Below are 25,347 nucleotides of genomic sequence, written 5' to 3'. Positions count from 1 at the left end.
CCGGGCAGTTTCACTGCTCAGCCTACATAAGGGACGTCCCTCCAGACGCGACTTTGTTTTATCCTTTATTTCACGGAGAGCGTACAGAAGCTGCGAGGAGTGCAGTGCGAAGTAACCACAGACTTCACAGCCAGTTGGCTTTGTAGAAGAGAAGCAAACAGGAGGTCATGAGAAAACTTTTAAGGTAGGGGGAGATGCACTTTAAACTCTATCATTTAGTTTTGAGATTAAAACAAAAAGCCTACATTGATTTTGTTTTTTTTATTATAGTTCTTGGGAGATGAAAGGAAGAGATTTGTTCTCAGCATGGGATCCCATTTCTGATTCCATTAAGTTTCCTTTTTAAATAAGAGCTTGTCAATCTCCTAGTTTTTTCTGTGCAGGCTTCTGGAAGATAATGTCACAGGGGGAGGTTGTAATCTGTGAAGTGTGAGCTATACTTCTAGCATGCTCTCATGAAGAGCTAGTATGATGAACGTGTGAAAAACAAGCCAAACGATAAGGAACCACTGGTGGAATAAAGGCTGAAATTTCTTAATGCATGTGTGAAAATACAAAGCATTTTTTTTCTTTATAGGAAGAAAAATGGCGTAGTATAGTTAATGATCTGAGTAAATTCCATGAGTAGGTATTGTAGTTTTGTTATACTCTGTGTTTGTATGCATCATAATGATGCAGTTCTTGATACTTGAGTCTTATGACTGTGTGGGAGTTAGGTTTGAGACTGTCCTTAAGTTTCACACCATCCCATTGTCACTGAGCAGCCAAGGTGAGTTTTGGAAAAGTACAATGTGTTTCATTACTTTCACGTCCCTAAACATTAATAAAATGAAACTGTATGCCATTATACAGTCTTTTTTCAGTCTTTTTCTGATTGTAGTAGGAAATACAGCTGATAGCTGTGCTAGAAGAATAAAAGAAAGGAGAAATGATTGCAGACTATATTCAGTGGTGGGGTTATATTGGGGTGGCAGAGCAGGAAGAGGAGGGGAAGGAAGCCAAGGTATTTTTTGATGTCTTCACCACAGCAGATGTTTTCTAGGTTTTGTTTCTAGTGTTAACATGCTACCCAGGGTTATGAAAGACTAATACAAATGTAATTTGCTACAAGCAGAAGTGCAGTCTGAACTTCTGCTGGCATTTCAGTGTAGCTGAGGGAAATGATAGGGTTTTGGTATTGGGTTTTTTTTGTACTGATACAGATACACTGGCAGTTATACCTAAAGGGACTAATCTAATCCCACAGGAAGGCAACTGTAGAATAGGTTGAGCACAAAGAGATGCTTAATGCAAAACAAAATGAAGATGAAAAGAGAGGGAAAACTTTTACGTTCTCTTGTATTGTGTTTACCATGGCTATTCTGGTAGTATTGAATCAAGTGCCCGATTAGGCAGATAGAAACACTTTAGTAATATAAAACAGAAATGTTGAGTGTTTAAGTGTGTGCTTCTTCATTCACTTTTTTAGTCTTAAAAGTTTTATAATGTTGTTATTTGAAATTCACTGATTTATATCTGTTGAGAAATCTGATATTTGCTCACTCCAAGTCTTGTCTGCATTTTGAGAAGCATTGAGAAACTGCCAGCAACCTCAAAGGCCTGAAGGTCTGAAGTCCTGGTTGAGTGACGCTCACAAATTGAGTTCAAAGAACCATTTTACATAGGGTATATGAAGATTAATGTAATATACTGTGTGGCATACAGCCATCAACATGCTTTTAGGACTTGGGTGGTTGCTTTTCACTGGTACTAGTATGTATCTGTTCCAAAAGAAATGAACCTCTTCACTTCAGTGATCACACTTGGTCTGTTTAACTCCAGTGTTAGTTATGAAGTTAAGCCAAAGAGCCATATTACCAAAATGTAGCTTTCAGAAATGGTTTTCTTCATGCAGTTCTTTCTGTTCATTTGGATGGTAAGGATGATAACTGCAGTTATTGTGCTGCATATGGTTGTTGTATTTTCCTACTCATACATGTAGCAGAAGGGGGAAAAAACACTAATTAGAAAAGTCCCGGGCAGGGGAAAAGAATGAAATGGGTTAATGAGATGCATGTATCAGCAGGTATGCACCTCATCCTGGAGTCTGAAGTTTGAAGAGGCAGTGTAGTTGTGGTGATGTGGAAAAGTAAGCTATGTAAAGAAACCTAGGTCTCCAAAGAACAAAGTTCATAGCTCAGTCTCATAGCTGTATTGAGATATCCAAGGATGGATTAAGATGACAAGATTTTAAAAAGCTAATTGAAAACAGAGCTGAGAAAATCCAATTGCACTTACATTTCCTTATCATGATATTTACTGCTGAAAATACTTGTTTTTGAACAATATAGGTAATTTTTTGGTGTTCGCTAATCCTTTTTTATTTTCACTGTTCAGGCTCATAAAGAAGACAAGCCTCAGAAACTGCTAGAAATGAATGGGCATACGTTAGTGCCCCATTCCTATGACTATGATCTCATTGTCATCGGTGGAGGCTCAGGTGGTCTGGCTGCTGCCAAGGTAAGAGAGAGAAAATATAGATTTATGCTTTCCTTTTGAGTGGGTGATATCCTCAGTAACTTGTATCTTGGATATGCTTCAACACTGAGGGCATGACATTTGTGTCTGTTCAGCTGGACTTCTGTTGAATTTAGTTCTAGGTTAAAGATGCTCATATCTTACCCATATTCATATGTATGTCATACAGTGTACTACTGTGGTCAGGAAGACCAAAGGTATATTAGGGTGCATCAAGGACTATGGCCGGCACATTGAGGGAGATGATCCTCTTTCTCTATTCTGACCTGCTGAGGCCAGATTACTGAGAATAGTGTGTCCAGTTCTAGGCTCCTCAGCTCAAAAATGATAGGGATCTTCTCGAAAAAGTCAAGTGGAAGGCCACAGAGGTGATCAGGGGCTTGGAGCATCTTCCATAGAAGGATATTGCAACTCTTCAGTCTTGAGAAGACTGAGAGGGGATCTCATCACTGTTTATCTAAAGCATGGGAGACAAATTGAGGGATGGGCTCTTCTTGGTGGCATGCAGCAGTGGAACATGGGACAGAAGCTGGAAGATAGGAAGTTCCATACAAGTAATAGGATGTACTTTACTGTGGGAGTGACAGAGCACTGGAACAGGCTGCCCAGAGAGGTTGTGGTGTCTCCTCTGCAGACACTCAGGACCCTTCTGGACACTTTCCTATGTGACCTACTGTAAGGAACCTGCTTTAGCAGGGCTTTGGGCTCAGCAGTCTCTAGAGTTTCTCTCCAGTCCCTACAGTTCTGTAATTTTGTAATACAGTCTGCTTTTCCATGTGCTTTGAAGAAGAAAAACACAAAAACATCCTGGTATAGCTTTCAGTAGAGTGCAGATTGGTTCATTTGTATCCCCTCTAATGAGAGAGAATGATTTTACAAAACAGTAGGTAGATAACTTTACAATGAGAAAGCAGATAGCTGAGTGGTGGGTTGTAATGTGCAGTGTGGGTCCATAATTTATTTTGGTAGTTTGCTGCTCCCTCATCAATAGGATCACTGTTGTCATGGCTGAGGGTGAAAGATGAATTTTATGATAATTCGGAGGTCCTAGAAAGACGCAGAAAGTAGTTTTTAGGGGACAGGAATGCTCAGGACAAAACAGTAAGAAGAGTAGAGGAAAACTTGCAGTAATACAAAACCGACTTGGAGTAATGAGATGCCATCTGTTGGAATTTCCATAAGGAAGCTGCTTTGTTTTGCTGTATGCATATTCTAGCTTACAAAGCTATAGCTATAATGTTTATTGCATCATTTCTCTGCTCTAGAGCTGAAAATGCCTGTCTAGAAAGATTAATGGCCTTGTTCCTTCAACTTAAGTATGGAAAAGGTAGGGAGATGGGCTCAGATGAGGGGGAAAATAAAACAGGCTACAAGCCAAGAAAAAACTAATTTATTAAAAATGATAGTGGAATGTGAGATAATACAGGATAATTGGAATTGAAGCTAATAAATAAATGAGAGAGAGAGTGTCTGAAAACCAAAGGCCTTACTCTAATGCTGTAGGTGAGATGGCCAGGGAGCACACAGAGCCAAAGCAGGCAAAAGAGGAACAGCCTTGTGACTCCCAGTCAGTTTTATCTTTCCATCTCAATGGGAAACTGAATAATGTAGTCTTCCGGGAGCTGTAGTTTACTTGTCTCTTCTGAGGACCTTGTCCCCAGAACTATCAACAATCCAGTGTCTGGATGAGGAGCTACAAGATATAGTTTAGTAGTTTGTGGTAGCAATGGTAATGAGAGGACGGTTGGACTAGATGATCTTGTAGGTCTTTTCCAACCTTGTGATTCTATGATTCACAGAACTGCAGCATTAACTCTTCAACTCTCAGTTTGCTACATGATGCTATGATGCAGAACATGGATAACAAACCACAAACTGTGACAGAATGTCTTCCTTTTTCTGTCTAAGTGGTGCTCAGCGTTTGGTATTTTGGAGGCTTGTCTCCACAGTGAATGTAAATGCTGCCAGTCTGACTCAGCAACCCAGCTGCAGACCCAGACCAAAACTGCTAGACCACCACTACCAGTTCACAGAGAACTGCTGTTGTTGTAGTCATGCAGCGCTGCACTAAATCTACTAAGGCCCTAAAAGCCTACAGATCAGGTTTTGTTACTGTGGGCATGTCACTGTGCAGAATTAGTTATATCTGCTTGTGACCTCTGCTCAGATGGCAATATGGGGCTGTGCTCTGTGTTAACATACAGCTGAGCTTGGGAATCTGTGCATTCTGGTTAGTTGACTAGCTGACACTAGTAATGTTCTTCCAAATTGTGTGTGAGAGCTGTCATTAAAAGGAAGCAGTAATAACACATCTCAGTCCTCAAATGCTTTTCAGAGGAACTTTCTCAAAGTGCTCCTACTGTACAGAAACAAGCCTCTTGGTCAACCTTGATCTTCAACAGAAAGCAAAAATCCAGTACATCAATATTTTCCTAAGTGGTCTAAACCTATATTCTTTGAAATACATTTTGTATTTTGCATGGAATAAGGTACATTTTAACTTTTAATTTTGATAGTCAACTGTTTGAATTAACAAGTATTACTTAGTAACACAGTGCTGAAGGCTGTCCAGACTCCTCCTAAACCAAACCCAAAGCCCTAGGGCAATACTCTGTGCCTACAGCTGCTATTATGAGTCGGGGAGTTCATCATGTGATGCAGCCCTGTTGTGGTTACTCAATGTATCAAAGCTGTTTTGCTACATCTCTTGGGGGAATCTGTTGTCTCAGCTCTGTAGTGCTTAGCTAAGTGTTCTTCTCTGTCACTGGTTATTTTCAGTGATTTTTGCCTTCCTCTTAGAAAATACAAAGGGAATAATGTAGTCAGTATGGAAATTCTGGTTTTCAGTATCATGCACACATCTGTTGGCTTGCTAATTAAATTTCTCAGGGGAATTACCATAAATCAAATCATTGCTTTTCTAGAATGGATGACACATGCACATCCTGTCAGTCAACTTACCACATGTTGACTAGTCTGTAGATTGTACTCAAAACTGAGTTCTTCTTTCTACCATAATGAAAAAGACTGGATAAGTGCAGCAGTGATGTTTGGTGACATGACTGCTTGTGTCGTTGTGTGACGTGGTTTCAAATAAATATTAGAGAAACCATCACTGAAGGGAAGATGGGATTAGTGAGCAATTTGTTGCATATATTAAATGTCATGTTGGGCAATATTATAAACAAAATGACAGGATGAAAGAGGGATGAAGAGGTTTGACTCCTGGAGTTCTCTGTCAACTGGTGCCATACTCTTGTTTAGCAGGGTAAATGGCTGTTTTTTCCCTTCATCTTTTTTTTTTGTTGTTGTTGTATTTTTTTCCCCTACTGACTACATAGACTAATTCTGATGATTAATGACTGCCTGTCCATTCCCTTGCAAATCATTCATTACTGCTTAATTAAAAGTCACAAAGCTTTTTAGCAATGCATGATGTTATCATCTATTCCAAATTTAACCTCTAATATTTAGGTATGTGTCTCATTGCACTTGTTTTGCAGGAGGCTGCCAAATATGAAAAGAAAGTGATGGTCCTAGACTTTGTAACACCTACGCCTCTGGGAAATTCATGGGGTAAACATTTATTAATTGTACACTCTTTATACTTTACTAAGAGACAGATTGTCTTCTGGGGTCAACCATACCAGTGTGTGAAAAGCACATTCTGTTTCTTTCTCTCAGGTCTTGGAGGAACATGTGTAAATGTGGGCTGTATACCAAAAAAATTGATGCACCAGGCAGCTTTACTGGGACAAGCCTTGCAAGATTCACGAAAATTTGGATGGCAGTTTACCGAAGAAGGTACAGAAGAAAAATGTTTTCTTTTTTTATTTTAGCTGTATCGTTTGTGCTGGAAATACTGAGGTTCCTTGCAAAGTCAAGTGCTTGTTGTACTTAAGCACGTGCTGACTTTAACAATGTGAGGCAACTTCACAGAGACTAAACTTAAGTGCTCTTCAAGGCTTCTTGCCTTGCAGCATTTGATCTGGTTTTAGTATCTACTCATCACCTCATTGTTTGAGAAGAGTGCCATGTGTATAAAAACAGTAAGATACTACTCCATTTCTGAATGTAACACAATACCCAAGAGATTACGCCAGATTGTTCTTCATTAGAATCAGAAACTTGCTAATAATTGCCAACAAGCATTTCTCCATTTCTACATCAGAAATCGAATTTTACTTTGTATTAGCTCTAATATACATTATTATAAGATTGGGATTTAATTAGGGTTCGTTTATTGAACAATGTCACCTGCTTAGTATGTGACATTGGGAATCTGTTGATAAAGTGTGAAGTCCAAATGTTCTGTATTTCAAAGGCTGTGACTGCACTAATACAAGAGGGAAAATATCTCAAATGGTTGGCATAAAAAACATCACTCAGTTTTGCTTCTTTTAAACATATCTCTTTCATGGTGATTTCTTGTGTTGTCTGTGCTAATATAGTTCCTTTGAGTTTCAGTTGAGTTATCCTGAGGTAAAGTAGGAATAAGACAAAGGTGATTGGGTTGTGGGAAAAAAAAAAAAAAAAAAAAAAAAAAAAAGTCTGTCTGGGAATATAGGGTTGGCTACAAAAAAGGGTTCACAGACTGAAAGCTGAACATCTCTGTTTTGTTTCCAACAGTGAAACACAACTGGATGACTATGACAGAATCTGTTCAGAATTACATTGGCTCACTGAACTGGGGCTACCGGGTAGCACTGAGAGAGAAGAAAGTTACGTATGAGAATGCATATGGAGAATTTGTTGGGCCACACACAGTAAAGGTACTGTGTAGCCATACTTGCTGGATCTTGTAGTGCTTTCAAAAAGTATTTTCTTCCCTTAGTAACACTGTTAAATGTTCAATTTCAACAACTGCTTTGTTCTCAGGCAACAAGTAAAAGAGGAGTTGAAAAACTGTACACAGCTGAGAGGTTTCTCATTGCCACTGGTGAAAGGCCACGGTACCTGGGTATCCCTGGAGACAAGGAATACTGCATTAGCAGGTAAGAACAGTGAAGAATATGATGTCATTCACTGTGTGTAAATACTAAACTTCTAAGGGACGGTAGTGAAGGATAAACAGGACTGCTTGCTTGGTGCTGTTTTTCCAATGTAACTTTTTTAGAGGAAAGTAAGCAGCTATAAACAGATGCTAAGGTGGTGAGAATGTTAGTGTCTGATGGACACCGCCGAATTGTGGGTGGCTGGCTGCAGTCGTTCTGTTTCCAGCTGATAATAGCAGTAACTGAAAATATCATAAATCATATGCATGTTTGTCACAAAGTGAACTGATCAGCTGTGCCCGTTACAATTCCATGTGCTTTTTCCTAGTTCCTTAAGGTTTTTCAGTTCATATACAGAGGTTTGTTCATCATAAAGAGCACAGCCTGCTTGGAGGAGAACTCTCTGCTCAGATTTCAAGAAAAGAGGGTGTTCTGAGGCAGCTGATAGCTGAAGCTCAAGTTGAGTACTGGGAAATGTTTCTTCTCAGAAGGAGCAGTGCTGCAGTGGCACAGGCAACCCCGGGAGGTGGTATAGTCACCGTCCCTGGAGGTGTTCCAGAACCGTGTGGATGTGGCACTGAGGGACATGGATTAATGGGCGTGGTAGAGATGAGTTGGTTGTTGGACTATATGATCTTAGAGGTCTTTTCCATCCCTAATGATTCTATGATGTTGTGAAGGTGGTTGAAATGTATCTGTCATCAGGTATTTTGGAAGTACTGAAACTTGACCAAATTTTTTCCCAGCTACCTAGTGAAGTGAATTTAACTTTTGGTAGAACCTGTTTCAAATGTTTAAAGTGCTAAAGATGAACAATTTTAGCACAGTTTACACACGCACACACAAAAAGGATAGTTGGGGAGGAGAAGATATATACAGATGAAGTGTGTTTTCATACAGACTAATTTCTAAGAATTTCTTACTGTAGAAACACAGGTTGGAGTTACAGGCTCCCACACCTTTAGCAATGAAATAAATAACTGGTAATTTTGTGGAAGCAAAATATCATGTTGTTTGTTTCCCTTTTGCAAAGTAGCAGTGAAATTAAAGGCAATAGATTATGTAGCCTGTAAAGTAGAACTTTAAAATAATATTTGGAGGGTCAGTAATGTCAGATTTAGAGACTGTCAAACTGAAGCTGCCTGCACAATCTTAACTGGGTTTGTTCAGGGTTATGAACAAGGCTACATCAAGGCTATGATGTAGCCTTTAATTATACAGTCAAATTTATTCTACTATAACATTTGAAGAGATCACCTTGTTTAGCCTTTGCAGTTGTTGGCTGAGAGAGAAACACTTTTTAAGATGTAAATCTTTGGAGAATTTCATTACCAAACTCTGACTGAGTCTCTGGTGAGCAAGTGTGACACCTCCCTGAGTCTCTGCTTCCCTGAGCAGCCCTGGTTTTGTAGTCTAACTCCAAAGTGTGGCAGAAGTGACGTATGTTGATGAAGTTGAAACAAATGGAAAACAGGCAAAGAAATGTTTTCCATAACTTTGTACTTATATCTCTGCCTGTTTATGTGGTTTGAATTAATTCATTTTATTGTCTGTATGTATTAGTCACTGTGTATGATGCATTAGCAAAAGAAGAAATCTTCAAAGAAGTTAAGATATGTGTGTCTGTGTGCTGAACCATTCCTGTTCCTTTTAGCTACCAGGAACTAAATTTTGCAGCAAAATATGTAAAGTGATTCAGTAAGAATATCCTTCATTTTTTAAGAAAATGTAATAAGCTTCTGCTTTAAAAAAGAAATAACAACAGCACAGGGTTTTTGTGATGATTCAGAGCATTTCATGCTCTTTTTTTTGTATGTGTTCCTAATTAGGGCTTTTTAATCTGCCATGTACTGATTATATAACTAACTGAATTTCCAAAAATAGCTTTTGTTTTGTTATTGTCAGTGATTATGAAAAGGATTAAGTACTATTCTAACAAAATAAAGTAGACAAATGTGAAGTGCAGTGTTTTCTCTTGGTTTTCTCTAATAGTTTTTTTGTTGTTGTTTCCCCTCTTTTCCAGTGATGATCTTTTCTCCCTGCCTTACTGTCCAGGGAAAACCCTGGTGGTTGGAGCTTCCTATGTTGCCTTGGAATGTGCAGGATTTCTTGCAGGTCTTGGATTAGATGTCACTGTAATGGTGAGATCCATTCTTTTAAGAGGATTTGACCAGGATATGGCAAACAAAATCGGCGAATATATGGAAGAGCATGGAGTCAAATTTATTAGAGAATTTGTTCCAATCAAGGTAGGTTCAAAGTAGTATAGGACTACAGTTGATTGCACTGTACATATCATAGTGTTTTAAGTTACACATATTTTAAATAAATAAAGAGGCTGAATTTGCAATGTAGGACCAACTTCGATATACTACAGGTTAAGTACAATTTAGCCTTAGTTTTGGAATTGTCTGAGACTGCAGAATTTGTTGTTTTTATGAGAATTAGATGGGTTAGTATATGTTTTGTTAAAAATGTTATGTCTCAGTGCTAATCTTGATCCTGCAAATGCTACATATACTTAAAGTTCAGCAGCTCTCCTGAAGCCTGTGAGACTTCTTGCAGGCTGATACATAGGAAGATACATAAGTCTTCTAAGATCAGGGCCAGTGCATCACAAATAATCATATATTTTCATTGTCAGTTCTCAAATTCTCAGCCAACAAATACTGCTTACAATGCTCAGGATCAGCCGGCTGTACAGAAAAGTCTGAAGTACCCATCTATATTGTTTATGTGGCATAAACAATACATTAAATACATACCTAATTTTCTTTGAACTCCATGGGGATACTCACGTAATTAGTTATGTGTGGATATAGGCAAATACAGGTGGTAAAGTAGATTAGGTAAGCTCTGGAGTTTTCCTAATGTTAAATTGCCTTAGGTATTAGGAATGAAAGTATTAAATAGAATGAAGACTGGTTTTGTTGTTTGTTTGTGTTCTAGTCCACACTTAGCAGCTTCAAGAGTAGTTTAGGAAATGCTCTTGCTAGTTGCCACTCTATAGACCTGATGCATAGAGGGTCAAGGATGATTAGCTAGCTTTTAGTTTTTTTCAGATATAGCTTTCTGTGAAGTATCTGGGGGGAAGGAGAAGTAGGAGGTTCATCTTACAAGCATAAGATCATTTCAGGCAAATTACAATGGTCTCCTCCAGCCAGATGCACTTTGTAGAGTCCATCACTCTAGTCATAAAACAGTCTGTGTTTTATCCTGTTCCTTTATTGCCTGTCTTCAATTTTTTGTTTTGTTGATATGTAGGAGTTGCATGTGTATAAACAGAAACATGTCCTTATTGTGTTCATTAAAATAGTAAATCCGCAGAGATGAAACAAAATGTTTAAATATGTAAGTAACGATCACAAATCTAGAGAATGGTGAAAATATCTTTAGAACGTATGTTTGAACTTTATGTCATGGTTAAATGCTCACTTTCAATTGTAAGATATTGAAAACAAATATACATTTACTTACATATTTTGATTTGAAGCTAATCCCTGTATTTTTATTTTTATTTTTTTTATTTATTTCCCCCTAAATGTTGTAGGTTGAACAGATTGAAGAAGGAACTCCTGGAAGGCTGAAAGTTACAGCCAAGTCCACAAAGGATGACCAAATAATTGAAGAGGAATACAATACTGTGAGTCCTGTCTAAATATGTAAAGAAATCGGAATAACTTTCTGTTAAATGTTAAGATTTCTGAGAACTTTATATCCGTATGTTAAGTTTTATTAAAAAATAATTTTAATTATTACAATATGCTAGTTGCATACAATCAACATCCAGTTAACATGAGAAAAATCTAGGAATCCAGGGGCACGAGTGCCTTCTGAATCACCTGCATGATTTTGAAACCTGTATTTTAGCTCAGGGTAAGGAAGAGCTTGATCGTGTGGAAACAGATATAGGATTTTTTTCCCAGGGAAATATATGTCATAAGCTGTTGGTAATGATTTTCATTAGCTGTCACAGTAACTGAAGCATGTTCTTTTGGAGTTAACATTAAGCAGTTGTCCTTACAAGAGCTAAACAAACTGGTGTCGTGTCTTCTGAAGATCTGCTGTTGATGCAGCATCTTTAGAAAAACAACTAATGCCCTGTGGCAAGTCAGGCAAGGAATTTTAATACACACTTAAAGCAGCAAGATTATGGTGCAGATGTATTCGGGTGTGCTATTTTATGTTTGATGGAATGTTTCCATGGCTTCTCAACCTCTCACATCACTCATTTGCTTGTACCTTGATGCTGAAAGCAAAAAAAAAAAAAAAAAAAAAAAAAAAAATTAAAAAAAAATTTAAAAAAAAGTAAACTTGTGGCCAAATTATGTGAAAGCACACAGAGTATATAAAAATCAGCATTTGTTGACTTGGGATTTTAGAAACTGTGCAAGTGACTTCATCTACTTATATACTGCATCAGTTCATTCCATAACAAGGATATGCATCAGTGTCTCTGAGCGCTGATGATATGAGAAAGCTAAACAATAACAACGTTGTTGGTTCATAGATGTTTTATTGTTTTTTCCTCCTCTGTGGAACTTGCAAGTTGTTTTGGTGTTGTGTTGTTTGTTTTTTTTTTTTACTTTGTAAAGCAGTGTAAAGAGAACCTGTGTAAGTGAATTATACTTTTGACAAAAACAATGATTTTACTGTCTTCCTATTTTCCTAAGTATTTGAGTTTCCTTCTTAACCCTTTCTTTGAAGAGCATTTGATGTCACTTGCTTTGGTAGAAATATGATGTGACAACTCTGTATGAAAGTGCAAGGAAATAAAATAACAGATTTGTTTAGAATGCTCTTTGTGCATTTCTCCAGGGAAAGGTAATTGGCTGTATTTAACCCCAAAGCTGAAACAAGGTATCAGTAGGTTGCAGTGATGGAATGGCTTGTCAGTGAATGTACCGTAGGTAACTGGTGTATTCATCTTAATGTTACCAAGCCTTAGCTTCTGATCTTTAGTATATAATGGAAATCGTAGATGGCAACAAGCAGAGTTTTAGGAAATCAGTAATGCATGCATTTCTGTTTTGCAGATGTTGCTAGCAATTGGAAGAGATGCCTGTACAAGAAAAATAGGTTTGGACAAAGCTGGAGTGAAAATCAATGAAAAGTAAGGAGGAATGTCTATATCACAGACAGCTGAACTTGAGTTATTGACTTGCTCTGTGACAGCAGTGTATCAATTTTCAAATGCTTTGAGGAAAAAATTGTTTCATGTTTGCATGCATTTGCATAGGAGACAATGTAGCAGATATTTGCATTTTCTACATAGTACTAAATGTTTTCTTTTATTTACTGAAATGCCAGTTCCTAAATGTTGAGTTTAAATGTGACTTTCACATTCCATCTATGTTCATGAGCCAGTCTCTCAGCTTCTTCCAATGACTGGACTTTGTAGGATCTGCAATTCATTTCATGTTCCTGTCACCTTGTTTTTATCTCCACCATCTCTTGTGGTAGAGATATGTTTGTTCATATGGACTTTTAATGGGGTGGATTTTGTTTAATGTGCAGTTTAATGTAAATGTTACTATATGTTTATTTATTTTTTTTTAAATATAAGGCCAAAGAAGAACTCTTAAACTCTCAGCAAGAGTTAGGGATGTGTTTTAGTATTTAGAGTTTATTCCCCAACTTTTCCTGCAGGGAATTCCAGGTTCAATATAGTCAGACTGATGCACTGGGGAGTGGAGCTATGGGTAGCATTTTCAATACTGGTAACTTTAAAACAACTTCTACATATGAGGGAGCAAGGCTACGTTCCCTTTTAATGAAAAGATGCTGGACCACGAAATTGACTTGGCATTCTGTGGGAGAGTAGTGCAGAGGGCAGCTTATATATGAGTTCACTGACTGATGTTGCTGAAGCATTCCATTACTCTAAAGTGAAAATTTTGGTCTACTAAAATTTGCCAGACCCATGCTGTCTTGGAGAGCAGTGTACAACTTTATTAGACACTGGGACATTTATTACAAAGTTTTTTGCCTGTCTGATTGGTTTACCTGCTAGATGTGTTTCCTGCAGTGATTACTACACTATCTCATTAATTGAATAGAAAACATTAATAATTTAAATATTCCATTAATCCAGTACATTTGATGCTAAAAGGCTTGCTGGCTGTCCCTTATGCAGGGTGTGTAATGACTTGTCTCTGCAAAGAACTCTAGAAAATAATTCGTTCACTGAACTGGAATTTCAGCAGTGGAGAAATTCCTTTGCCCTGCAGCTTAAGTGGGAAAATGTCTCTTTTTGTCATTTTTCAAGGTTGCCAGTGCACAACACAGTTCAGATGGTGGTAGAGTGTGTGCTGAGGAAAGCAGTTATGTCTCACTGAAGAACTGATTCATAAGATGAATCACGGGTTCCTAGGCTACCTCCTTGACCAGTGTGTACATTCCTGTAATTTAAATGGATACAAAATTTGCATGGTTTACCTTCTTGCCCATGATTATAGGATTGTGAATATGACTTCTTTACCTCATATTTCACATATTTCTTTCTTAAAGCTAGAGGGCTCCACTCCTGCGATGCTATTTACCACTAGAGTCTTCACAGCAGAATACTTACATCTTTTATTTTTGTTAATGCACACTGTAGAACGGGAAAAATACCTGTCAATGACATGGAGCAAACAAACGTGCCATATATTTATGCTATTGGAGATATACTGCAGGACAGGCTGGAACTCACACCGGTGGCAATCCAGGCAGGAAGACTGTTAGTTCAAAGGCTTTACTCTGGGTCAACCACTAAGGTAAGTAACCAATTGCTACAAAACTTTGTCATTGCTCTACTTCTAAGAAGATGTGATGCTTTGATGTTTCAGTGTTATTTACTCTAGTATTTCTTTCCTTTTGTTTTCAATGTCATACATAGTTATGCTACAAATTGAATGTGAACATAAAGATCAAATCTGCCAGTAAGTCAACACATGCTTATACCTGAGAAGCTGAGTCTATGAAAAAAGTGTTAACATCTCATGTTAGTGCAATAGTATGTTTCCATCAAGTTATACTAGTCCAGGTAGAAGTAACATGGTTACTTATTTACACCTTATATTTAATGTGTAAATAGAAGGAAAGGAGAATATCTATAAAGAAATGTTACTGAAGCACCATTTATGTGGGTGTTTGTCTCTCCTTCATAACCATAGGTCATAAGCATAAAGATTTTTCTTTTGTACAGTTTGCAGTATCTATATCAGGTTCTGTTTTCAGACAGATTTAGAACTTGAATGAGTTGTTTATTTAAGGTTGACAGGTATCAGAGTAACAGAATCCTGAATAATTATTACATCAGTCAGGCAATGTTTAAGAAAACCGTATCTGCAGCCAGAATTTTCTCTTACTGCAATACTACGCACACATCCTAATTTACATTTTATGCCAGATAACTATCTCACAGGGCATGAAAATCTTTGTGCTACTAAAGAAGACATCATCACTTTGAATTAATCCAATAAATGAATAACTACTTAGGTGGAATCCTGGCTTACGCTGTAATTTTAGCAAATCTAGAAAGGATGATTGTATGAAATATAATGAAATGTTATGTATAGGTGGGGAAAGAATAATAAACAGCACCTTAATTCATAACTAGCCACAAAGACAATTAGAGTTGAAATTAATAGACTGAAGTTACTAGAAATTAACTAGTTCTGACCTGCCAGCCTTCTGTGACAGAATGACTAATTTGGAGGATATAGGGAGAGCAGTGGATGTTGTTTGCTTTGATTCTAATAAGGCTCAAGTAACATTCCTGTATACAAACTGAAGTATGGGCTAGAGAAATTAACAGTATGGTGGACTGAAAACCAGCCAAACTGCAGGATTTAAAGGACTCTGATCACTATTACAAAGTCCAGCTGGAGGTCAGTCGTTAGTCGTGTGCCATAGGATTTTTCTGCTCAGTCCAATACTGTTTAAAATCTTCAGTAATGATCTGGATGATGGGACAGAGCCCACTCTTGATGATTTGGAAGGCAAATCTAAACAAAGGCAAGCACTGTAGCTTGTTGTGTTGTCACTCAGAGGGACCTCACTGGGCTGGAGAAGTGATCTGATAGGAGTGTCAAGAAGATGAGTAAGGGGAATTGCAAAATCCTGTGTCTGGAGAGGTTTGGCTCCTTGCATCAGTACAGGCTGGGGATCCACTAATTTAAAAACAGCTTTTCAGAGAGGCTCTTGGAGGAGATTGGAGATTAAGAAGTTGACCAGTGATGTACCCTAATGGAAAGAAGGCAAGTGGCATCTTGGACTATATCCTGCAGGTGCAACCTGGCAGACCATTGTCGGTAGTTGCAGAAGAGCCACCTTCTCCCTCAATACTTAGCACTGGTGAGACAAGTCTGGATTCTGTATCCAGTTTTGTCCTCCCAAGTACAAGAAGGATGTGGACATAGAGGGAGTGAGTCCAGCAAAGGGCCATGAAGATGATTAAGGGGTTGCAGCATCTGACACACAAGGAGAGGCTGAGATAAAATTGTAGAATCATAGAATGGTTTGGGTTAGAAGAAAGCTTTAACATATTTAGTTCTAGCCCCCGGTTATAGGCTGGGACACCTCCCTCTAGACCAGGTTGCTCAAAGCCCCATCCAGCTTGGCCTTGAATGCTTCCAGGGAGGGGGCATCCATACACCCAAATCCTTCTCCTCAGGGCTGCTCTCAAGCCATTCTCCACCCAACCTGTATTTGTGCTTGGGATTGCCCCAACCCATGTGCAGAACCTTGCACCTGGATAGCTGGAGCTTTTTGTACCCTCTATAAAGTATGGCTTGGTAGGCTTTATCAGCATGTATAAGTACTTGATGGTAGAGAGTACAGAAGATGAAACCAGCCTCCTTTCAGTGGTATAAATTGCAAGGACAAGAGGTAATAGGAACAAAATGAAGTACAGAAAAATTCTACTTGCACGTAAGAAAAAAACTTTTTTTGCTGTAGGGGTCATCAGATCTAAGAAGTTTGCCCAGTGAGGCTGCAGTCTCGATACATAGAGATATTCCAAAGCAAGTGGACTCAGTTGCAAGCTGCAGCCGGTTCTGCTCTGAGCAGGGATTAGGACTAGGTAGTTTCTGGTGAACCCTTCTAACCGCAAGCACTCTGTTTGTGATTCTGTGCAAACGATAGAATTTGCAATATGAACTTGCAGTGATACACATAAAAACACATACATAGGTAGATGTCTATACAAATATAGCACCTTCCTGTTCTCCATGCATAGCTCTAAGTTGGGAGAACCATTCTGAACAGAGAGCACTCTAAAGCTTCCATGAAGTCAGGGCTATTTGACTCATGGTATGTATTGAGGCAAAGCTTTAGGTCTTGCTGTCCCTTCAAATGGTTGTAGTTCATGCCTTTGGTTCTGTGGCATCTCCTAGGCTATGTCTGAAGAAAAAGATGATGGGTAATGGATGGTGGATGTCTTTGTATCATTACCTATTAAAAATAGGGTGCTTTGGGGAAGCAGCTGAACAGTTTGCTTTTTATTACCAGTGTCACTCATGATCGGATATGCTTTAAAATGGGCCACTTAATGTCCTCTTCTTAATCTCTGCATGTCAGTGTCAGTATGGCTTTAAACAGACTTCCTGTTCATGGCCTGGTTAACACTTATGAGTGGCGGACAACATGATTTAAAATGATCATTAAAAGCAACTTTCAGAGTAGAATAACAATCTAACTTTCCTTCCTGTCTTTCAGACTACTGAATTTTTACCCAGTATGCTGTTTTTATTACTAACATTGTATGTCTTTTGTTTTATTCTGAATACCACACAGTGTGACTATGTGAATGTTCCCACCACAGTGTTCACTCCTTTAGAGTATGGAGCCTGTGGATATTCTGAAGAAAATGCAATACAGAAGTTTGGGGAAGAAAACATTGAGGTAAATGTCTTAGTTTCATTTGGATATTAAGTTCCAAATTTGTAATTTGAAATAATGTTAAGGGTTGATTCAAATAGCATTCTGTGTTTTGATGTAAAGGTAGGGGGAATATACTTCTGACTTCCTTAGCAGAGGATGTTATAAAAAGTTCTCAGTTCAGACAGTTCTGGTTCCAAATGTACTTTGTTTTTGGCACATACAGCTCATAGCTGGCATATTTGTCTTTAAAGAGAAAAAACATTCTGCAAGTGCTTCAGGCTGAATCAAAGGTGTGTGTGTGTGTTAGAGGTAATGCATCAGTTTCAGTGCTGAAGAAGAGATTTTTGTAGCCACAATGTAGTGATTATTGTGCCACAATGATTTTAACTTTATGTTCGCAGTGTTGCGACGTTATTTTCTCTGCTTGACTATGTAAGCAGGTATTTTACTCACTTGAGTAATCCCTTTTCACTGGCATTGCTGTTAAGTGAAATTAGACACTTAGTGCTTCAAGCTGTTCTTACAGTATGCCATAGAGACCACATTACAAAGCTTAAGGAAAGGGAGTCAGACAATAATCTGAATTTGTCTTATGTCCTGTGAAGATCGCTTGAGGAACATTATTTGAGGAAATAAGCATATGGGTGATGTTCAACTTAAGGTGAGGGATATCAAGATTTTGGGGTAGAACTGTCAAATACTGTCAAATAGAAAGAGTCAAAATACTCTTATTATTTTGAGATGTATTCTATCCAGGTGGATGAGGAGCCTCACTTGCAATAAATGGTCAGTCCAGAGATATTGGTTGGGTGGTATGGGGAACCCTGAGTTCATGTTTTCCAAATTTTGTGTACATAGCTGGTTGCTTATAAAAAGCTGCTAGTTGATCGTTCATCCACACACTGCATCTCAGTTGTTGAAAGTTTTTACATGAATGATTTCCAAAAGGGCTTTGCCCTCTGAAGTCTGCTGCAATGGCTGTCAGTAGTGAGGCACTGCCTTTGGTGGCAGACAATGCAAATTTAAGGTAAACTGGCAGCTTTTGGAAGATCATGCTGTCTGCTATGTAACTAGGGAACTTCTTGTTAATCTGTGTTGTATTTCCAGGTGTACCATAGTCATTTCTGGCCACTGGAATGGACTGTACCATCCAGAGACAACAACAAATGCTATGCAAAGATCATTTGCAATATTCAAGATAATGTAAGTGTATCTTTCCTTCCAAGGAAAGCAGAAATTGTGTTCATAATAGGAACCGTTAATGTCACAGCTGTAAACTGATAGAATTATTCTGTTGGAAGCTGTATCGGTGGCATCTTATTCTCCCTTCCCCAGACTGGGATATACTTTTTATGGGAGATTCTTCTCTCTGAAATTGAGGTCGCTCAGAATGCATCACATCTTGTGAACTCTGCAAATCCACAAGTGTCTATAGAACACTTGGGATGCTTCCAACGGAATTAATATATCTTGTCTGCACAAATATCATTTAAAGTGATATGCCAGGATTATTGCAGGACTAAGGTAAAAACCCAAAATTTCTGGTTAAGGAAATATTCAGTACCAGCTAACGCATGAACAAAATTCTAATTGCAATAAGAAAGTAATATTATAAATATATTAGCCCTAATAAAGTGTTGGATCTATTTCACAGATTTTCTTTTATCAGATAATCTTTCTGGAGTTTTCCTAAGCATTACACTATCATTTTGTAAAGTCTGCAAACCTGCCTGGTTTTGCTCATCTCCTGTTACTGGTGGAGTTTGTTCTAGGGTGGATGCTATTTTAATACCCATGCTTATGTTTCTACTCCAAGTTACTTAAGAAAATGGGAAGACTTAATGGCGATTTAAAGCGTTTCATTAATTTGTTTCTGTTTCTTGTCCTGAAAAACAGAAATGTATTTTAACATCTGGGGATAGAGTTGGAAGTTCTCTTGGATGAAAAATTTGTTCAGGAAATATTTGAACTAATAGTGGAAACTAATTTTCTGTACTTAATTTTTGTAGTTTTATTTACACACACACACACATATTTATATATACATACATATATATATTATATATATATTTTATATATATATATATATATATATATATATATATACACTTTTTTTTTTTTTTAAGGGAAAAATGAGGATAATTCATATTTTGTTATTCCCTAGTTATAGCTTTTCTTAATTGTATGAACCTGTGGTAACACTGTCCTCAGGCTTACTGAAAGTAAAAATTAAAAAAATAAACCCTTTCATTGTTTTGAGTATCCACACTCCCCTTTATTTAAGAAAAGCAACTCAAGTCAGTACATCTTGTTCCTTTGAACGTTCAGGAAGAATATGTGCAGTTTGGCATATTTTGTAGTTGAAAGGGAAGCTGATTCTTGATGTAATTTTTTCATAGAGAAGACAGCATTTTTCCCACTAAATCCCTTCTGTTGGAGACAACGATAGTTCACGTTTGTGTGGCTGCACTGATTTGTGGTATCATTTGTAAACTGATGAAATTAAATACTCTGAGTAAGAAAACTCAGCAAAAACTCAGAAAAAGTGGATGACTGCTTGCATTTGATTGTCTTTGTTATTTAGGAGAGAGTCATTGGTTTCCATGTCCTTGGTCCAAATGCTGGAGAAGTCACCCAAGGCTTTGCAGCAGCTATGAAATGTGGATTGACCAAAGAACAGTTGGACAGCACTATAGGAATTCATCCAGTCTGTGCAGAGGTTTGTATATGAAGGCACCTTTGTATCCTGGTTTTGGTAGTGTTCTGGAATAAGGTGTTGGAAACCTGAATATCAGAATTTAACTAAAGAAGGCAGAAATTGGGGAAGGTAGAAAAAAAGGTAGACCAGGAAATTATCTGTTTCTAACATTTATAAACGTAGCATTTAGGTTTAATGTGACTTTTTTTCTCCCCCGTTTGTGAAGTATTTGCCGTGTCCCCTAACCCAGTGCTCCCTCTGCTGGGGAGTAATGAATCTTCGTCCCACTCATCCATTTTTGAAGGCTTCAAATTCTATTTCTGCTGAGGCGGTTGTCAGAGTTAATTTTCCTGGATATGTATACTGAAAGTAGGCTCATATAGTGGTGTTGTGGAATGGAGGGACCAGCTACATGGCAGTTTTTCTGTTAAATTCTCTTCTTTTGAAAACCTTTTTTTTACTCTCTAGCACTTCATTTTTGAAGTGAAGTACCCAAGGCCACATAGCTACTTCTTGTGTTTCTTTGGCTGTTTCTCTTCAATGAATAACTGCTTTTTCTCTTTCGGGTGGGGAACAGCTCCTCACAAATGTAAATCAGCGATGGCGTACTAATTTTAGTAGACTTAGGACCTCTTACTTTAGTTGATAATATCAGGTAATGGCATACAACTTTTGTAAGTCATTGTACAGAATTTGGTTTTACCTACATATTTTAGCTACAGGGTGTAAGACAGAGCACTGAGGTACTGGTCTGTAGGAAAGAAATCCAATTCTTTTGTATTGTGTTCCCAAACTGATGTGATATAAGCCATACAATGTGAGCACCTTTAATGTAATTGACTGCAAGCAATCTGAATAATCTCCAATGCATCTGCAGTACAGATTGTTTTTTTTTCCTCTGTGATATCATCTGCTGGTGTTCTTGGAAGCCCTTGAAGAGAGGCAGTACGTTCTTATCAGGGGCCCTATAGAGGGGGAATTTTGAGTGAGGCATTCAAACCTATGAACTTGAGTAGGATATTAGCATATGCAGTGTGAAGAGAAGATTATAGCCATAATTTATTCTGGACATCTGAGCTGCTAAAACTGAAACTGAATAGAATGATGATTAGGTATAATTTAGGGAGGTAATTTCAGATAATCATATTTGTTTAAGTGGGGGAGGAAGAAATTGGCTTAGGAAAAATACACTATTTAAAAGCTCCAGGGAACAGTGATCATTTTTAGTGCCCATCTTCAGAAGGCTTTTTTAGGCCTGTTACTTAATTTAATCTCTTATACAGTAAACAAAAATCAAAGTGCAAGATGGTACTCTTTGATTAAGAAAAAAATGCTTTAAATTTGTTTGGAATTTGTCAGAACTGTGCACATCTGGCTGAAGGTAGTGGATAACGGCATTCCATTTATCATACATCTGTAAAAAAAACGGCTGAAGAAAGTGAACTCTGATCTAAGCAGTAAAGGCACAGCATTGCAGGATCAAATACTGACATCTTCACTGGTATTAGTACTGTCTACTCAGAGTCTCATGTGAAACACAGTATTACTCAGCTTGAAAATGACTATTAGATTGAGGATTCCATTTCTCACTGTTTACAAAGTAGAACCAGATTTCACTTCCCTTATTTGAGCAGCATTTTGTTCAGCAGAAAGCCCTGTTCAGAATAACATCTCTTGTAAGGCAAAATACAAATATCTGCAAGTAAGTCCTCAGCCTTACAGAGAGTTACCTCTCACCCTGCACTGTTCTGCACAGCTTGAAATACAGGCATTTACTGAGTGTCTATGATGGAGAAAGCATCCTCTGAAAACAGGGACAATTCTGTGGGTTTGCTAATGACTGCTTTCCAGTTATGGGATCTACAAAGTTTTCTTCACTTGCATAACTAATATGTTCTGTCAAAAACTCATTTTTCCAATCATTACTAAATTACTTCCAGCTGGCTTACTGGAGCTGGGGAGCTGAGGGGTCCCTGCAGCCAATGGAGCTGGCTAGCAGACCCAGAGCTTGCACCTAAGCCAGAAAGAATCAATTGTGCACTCTCCGATTTCTGTCTTTCAAAGTCAAGTAACAGCAAATGAAAGTACCCATACAATGTCAGTCACAAGTCACAACTAAGAGTTACAAACTCCATCTCAGACCATTCACCATGGTTTAAATCTGTTTCTGTTCTTCCGCCATATACATTAGAAATGCATTTATCTTCCCAAATTACGCATAATGTTCTTATGCTTGTAGAAAGTGGAGGATGTGTATCATTTATTAATGTTTTCTGATGTGCTCTGGCAGCCTTAATGCACCAGAGCTTCTACTTGCAAGACTGTGGAGCTTTCTGATACCTGTTATCTTCAGATACTTTAGTGTTATTTGCATAAAAGAAATATGTATATTCTTTATTCTGTGCTAGGTTTATTCTTCCAGAGAGATGTCTTCGATAGTAGCTAATTATTGCAACTTTGAATCACTTAGATAGAAGTGGATCTTGTTTCCCTTTTTTCCTTTCTCTACCACATCTATGCAAAACTGTGCAATTATTTGCATAGTAAAGTTCTAATATTAAACAGTTTTGTAGAATACTTCCTGTTCAATTTTGACTCTATTTAGTTTTTACAGTAATTACTTTTGAACATGTTATTTTCTTTAATGTGACTTGAAAGCACTAAAGATTTTACTTTATCAAACTGGATTTACAAGGTGTTTCTTAGCTATTGTCCAAAGGGTACAAAACAAAAACATAATACCTACATCAGCAATCAGCTCCACATTCCTATAATATCTAGGAAGATAAAGAGGCAAAACTCATGCTTTCTTCAAATGCTATCGCCTTCAGTTAGCTTTGATTTACCAATGAATAATCAGCTTTGGGAAATAAAGACACTTAATCAGTAGGTGTACGAACTGGAGAGTATTATTGCTGAGCCCTTTTCTACTCTGAAACTTAATAGCAGTAAGACAACAGGCTGTAAAGCAATGCAACATGCTTCACTGGTATAATGCAAATGAGGAGAACACAGGGTGTTTGTATGTGTGTGCTATTTAGTGGCAAGGATTTTAAATGTATGTCTCTCATTGTTATTTTATTACAAGAAATGACTATGGTTTTGAGCATGATGCCCTTGTTGATCTTCCAGAAGAGAAGATTCATTCCAGCCATACTAAATGTTGTCTTTTTTTCTTTCTGTCAAGGTTTTTACCACTCTGTCCATCACCAAACGTTCTGGTGAAAATACCCTTCAGTCTGGTTGCTGAGGTTAAAGACCCCCATTCCTGTTATTGCCAGAGACTGACTTTCATCGCTATGGCTGACTTGCACAGCTCAGAAGAAAGATTTAGAAAGAAGTCATCCTCAGACGGCTGCAGAAATGTTTATGTTTCAGACAGAGCACTCCACAGACCTGAGAAGAAGAGCACAATGGGAGTTAGCCACCAGTGGTGATTGACTGGCAATCAACAAGCAATGGGCACATTCACATTCCAGCTGATGTTTAGCATGGCATTTCACAAATGCTTTCATGAAATCACAGCCTGAACCCTGCACTGTCTGGTGGGCAGTGATGGAAGAACTGCTGGCACAGCTGAGCAACAACTTTTATTTTTTTTCCCTCCATAGTTTGTTACTTGAACAAAGAGCCATCCTGACTCAAGAACATCACTGCAAGTTCAGGCGACTGTGTGCTGAGTTATAACACTGCAATTGCAAGTTCTCCTTTAGAGCATGCATTTTTACCAATGACCGCTGTATGTCAACACTGGGGATATTATCTGCATGTTTGGTTATGAGGCAGAGGTATCACTGGAAAAAAATTAGTACTGTTGATAATAATGACTCTCTTTGCTTCCAAATGGACTGCTATGACTGTTTATTTTAGAGATACTTATTTCTGAAAATAGTCCTGATGAGAAAGAAAATAGTTTTTATTAAGGCCTTGTTATACAGAAAGCTTTTTTTGTTTGTTTGTTTTGTTTTCTGATAGTAACAACCTTGCACATAACACAGAAGTGACCTCCGTAGCTTTTATCTTGCAGTCTACATGATTATAAATAATCCAGTTTGAAACTGACAGAATTCCAGTTTGGATTGAATTATATTTCAAGAGCATGACAAAGCTTTATTCAATTGGATAAATTCTTCCTCTTCAGATGAGTTAGGGATTACTGTACAATTTCAGGTCTGAACTGGTCACTTTGCACACAGTGATACTGAGGCTGCCTTCACATTGATGGAGTGATTAAGTCAATGTTCAGGTTACTTTCATGATGTGGTTCTTGGGAGTTCATTGCGGTGTGAAAATGGGATGAATTCTCCATCCCTCCAGGCAGAACACCATTTGCCTACATTTCTACACAGTAACAAACTTGTGGTTTTATTACTAGAATACTGTTTTAAGTTATTTTTATGAAGTCATAACTGAAGGATTTTAAAGTGAGTTCTGTATGGTATCAAAAGGATTGTTTGTGGTGGTCTTTTTCTGGCCAGTTTATTAAATAGATTGAATTTTTGCACAAACAGGCTCTCGTTTTGATGACTTCCAGGCAAAGAAAACAGGTGATGGCAGAATAGCTTTTTTAATAGGCCAGAAGAGGGCACCTTGATAAAGTCGTGATTTTTTTTCAGCCTTTTGAGTTCTGAAGGTAGATATGTCTCTGAAAATGAAATATGGGGCTATTCCATGTGTGGTTGTTTTTTGCATGTTAAATATATCAGAAGAACATAATTAAAAATAAGGAATAAATTGGGACCAACTCTACCAGTGTTCGCTGTGTGTATGTAGCTTCTGAAAAACAGAGGTTTGACCAAGTTGCTTATCTTGCTGTGGGACTCCTGATTCATCATATTCCTCCAGTTACAAGTTGTGGGATGAGGTGACTTGAGGTGTCTCCAAGCAGATTTTTCCTTTGGTGGCACTTTGAGGTCACTGTGTGATGGAAAAAGATCCCATAGACAAAAACTATGCTGTAAGCAAAAGCTGTTTAGTGTTTTAGTGTAACCATTTCCTGCAAGGAGGGTTTCTTGTCCCAGCACCATGAGCGTATCCCAGAATAAAAATACACCACTGGTATCTTCCCATGCAGGCAGGCTGAGACAGCAGTGTGCACAAGGGCACTGCAGGTCAACACCTGGCTGGCAGATGGCTGCAGAGGAGCTCACTCTGTCCTTGCTTGCACTTTCCTTGGCTCTGCTGGCACAATTTCTCCCTTAGCTATACAGCTGCTAAAAATAACAGCCTTAAGCTAATAGCTTGTGTTTGTATTAAGCTGTTGAACTTGCA

The 25,347-nt window shown here is 38.0% G+C and overlaps 1 protein-coding gene across 4 annotated transcripts in view; it reads left to right on the top strand.

Moving 5' to 3' along the window:
- Positions 1 to 24,825, top strand: part of TXNRD1 (thioredoxin reductase 1) — a 36,893-nt gene extending 12,068 nt beyond the window's left edge. For 3 of the 4 annotated variants that reach the window (XM_015864466.1, XM_015864502.1, XM_015864492.2), the window contains 13 exons: positions 2,377 to 2,499; positions 6,021 to 6,093; positions 6,202 to 6,321; positions 7,147 to 7,289; positions 7,396 to 7,511; positions 9,535 to 9,760; positions 11,062 to 11,154; positions 12,548 to 12,624; positions 14,113 to 14,269; positions 17,292 to 17,399; positions 18,486 to 18,581; positions 19,963 to 20,097; positions 23,264 to 24,825. In XM_015864466.1, coding sequence (XP_015719952.1) covers positions 2,413 to 2,499; positions 6,021 to 6,093; positions 6,202 to 6,321; positions 7,147 to 7,289; positions 7,396 to 7,511; positions 9,535 to 9,760; positions 11,062 to 11,154; positions 12,548 to 12,624; positions 14,113 to 14,269; positions 17,292 to 17,399; positions 18,486 to 18,581; positions 19,963 to 20,097; positions 23,264 to 23,326 — 1,494 coding nt within the window. In that variant the 5' untranslated portion in view covers positions 2,377 to 2,412 and the 3' untranslated portion in view covers positions 23,327 to 24,825. Of the gene's footprint in view, positions 1 to 20; positions 185 to 2,376; positions 2,500 to 6,020; positions 6,094 to 6,201; positions 6,322 to 7,146; positions 7,290 to 7,395; positions 7,512 to 9,534; positions 9,761 to 11,061; positions 11,155 to 12,547; positions 12,625 to 14,112; positions 14,270 to 17,291; positions 17,400 to 18,485; positions 18,582 to 19,962; positions 20,098 to 23,263 lie in introns of those variants that run through there. The other variant, XM_015864474.2, reaches the window with a different exon arrangement.
- The last annotated feature ends 522 nt before the right edge of the window (positions 24,826 to 25,347 follow it).

The sequence above is a fragment of the Coturnix japonica genome, chromosome 1 (genome assembly GCF_001577835.2).
Source record: "Coturnix japonica isolate 7356 chromosome 1, Coturnix japonica 2.1, whole genome shotgun sequence".
Taxonomy (NCBI): Eukaryota; Metazoa; Chordata; class Aves; order Galliformes; family Phasianidae; genus Coturnix; species Coturnix japonica.
The sequence above is the reverse complement of the archived record's forward strand: the minus strand, read 5'-3'. Positions and strand labels throughout refer to the sequence as shown.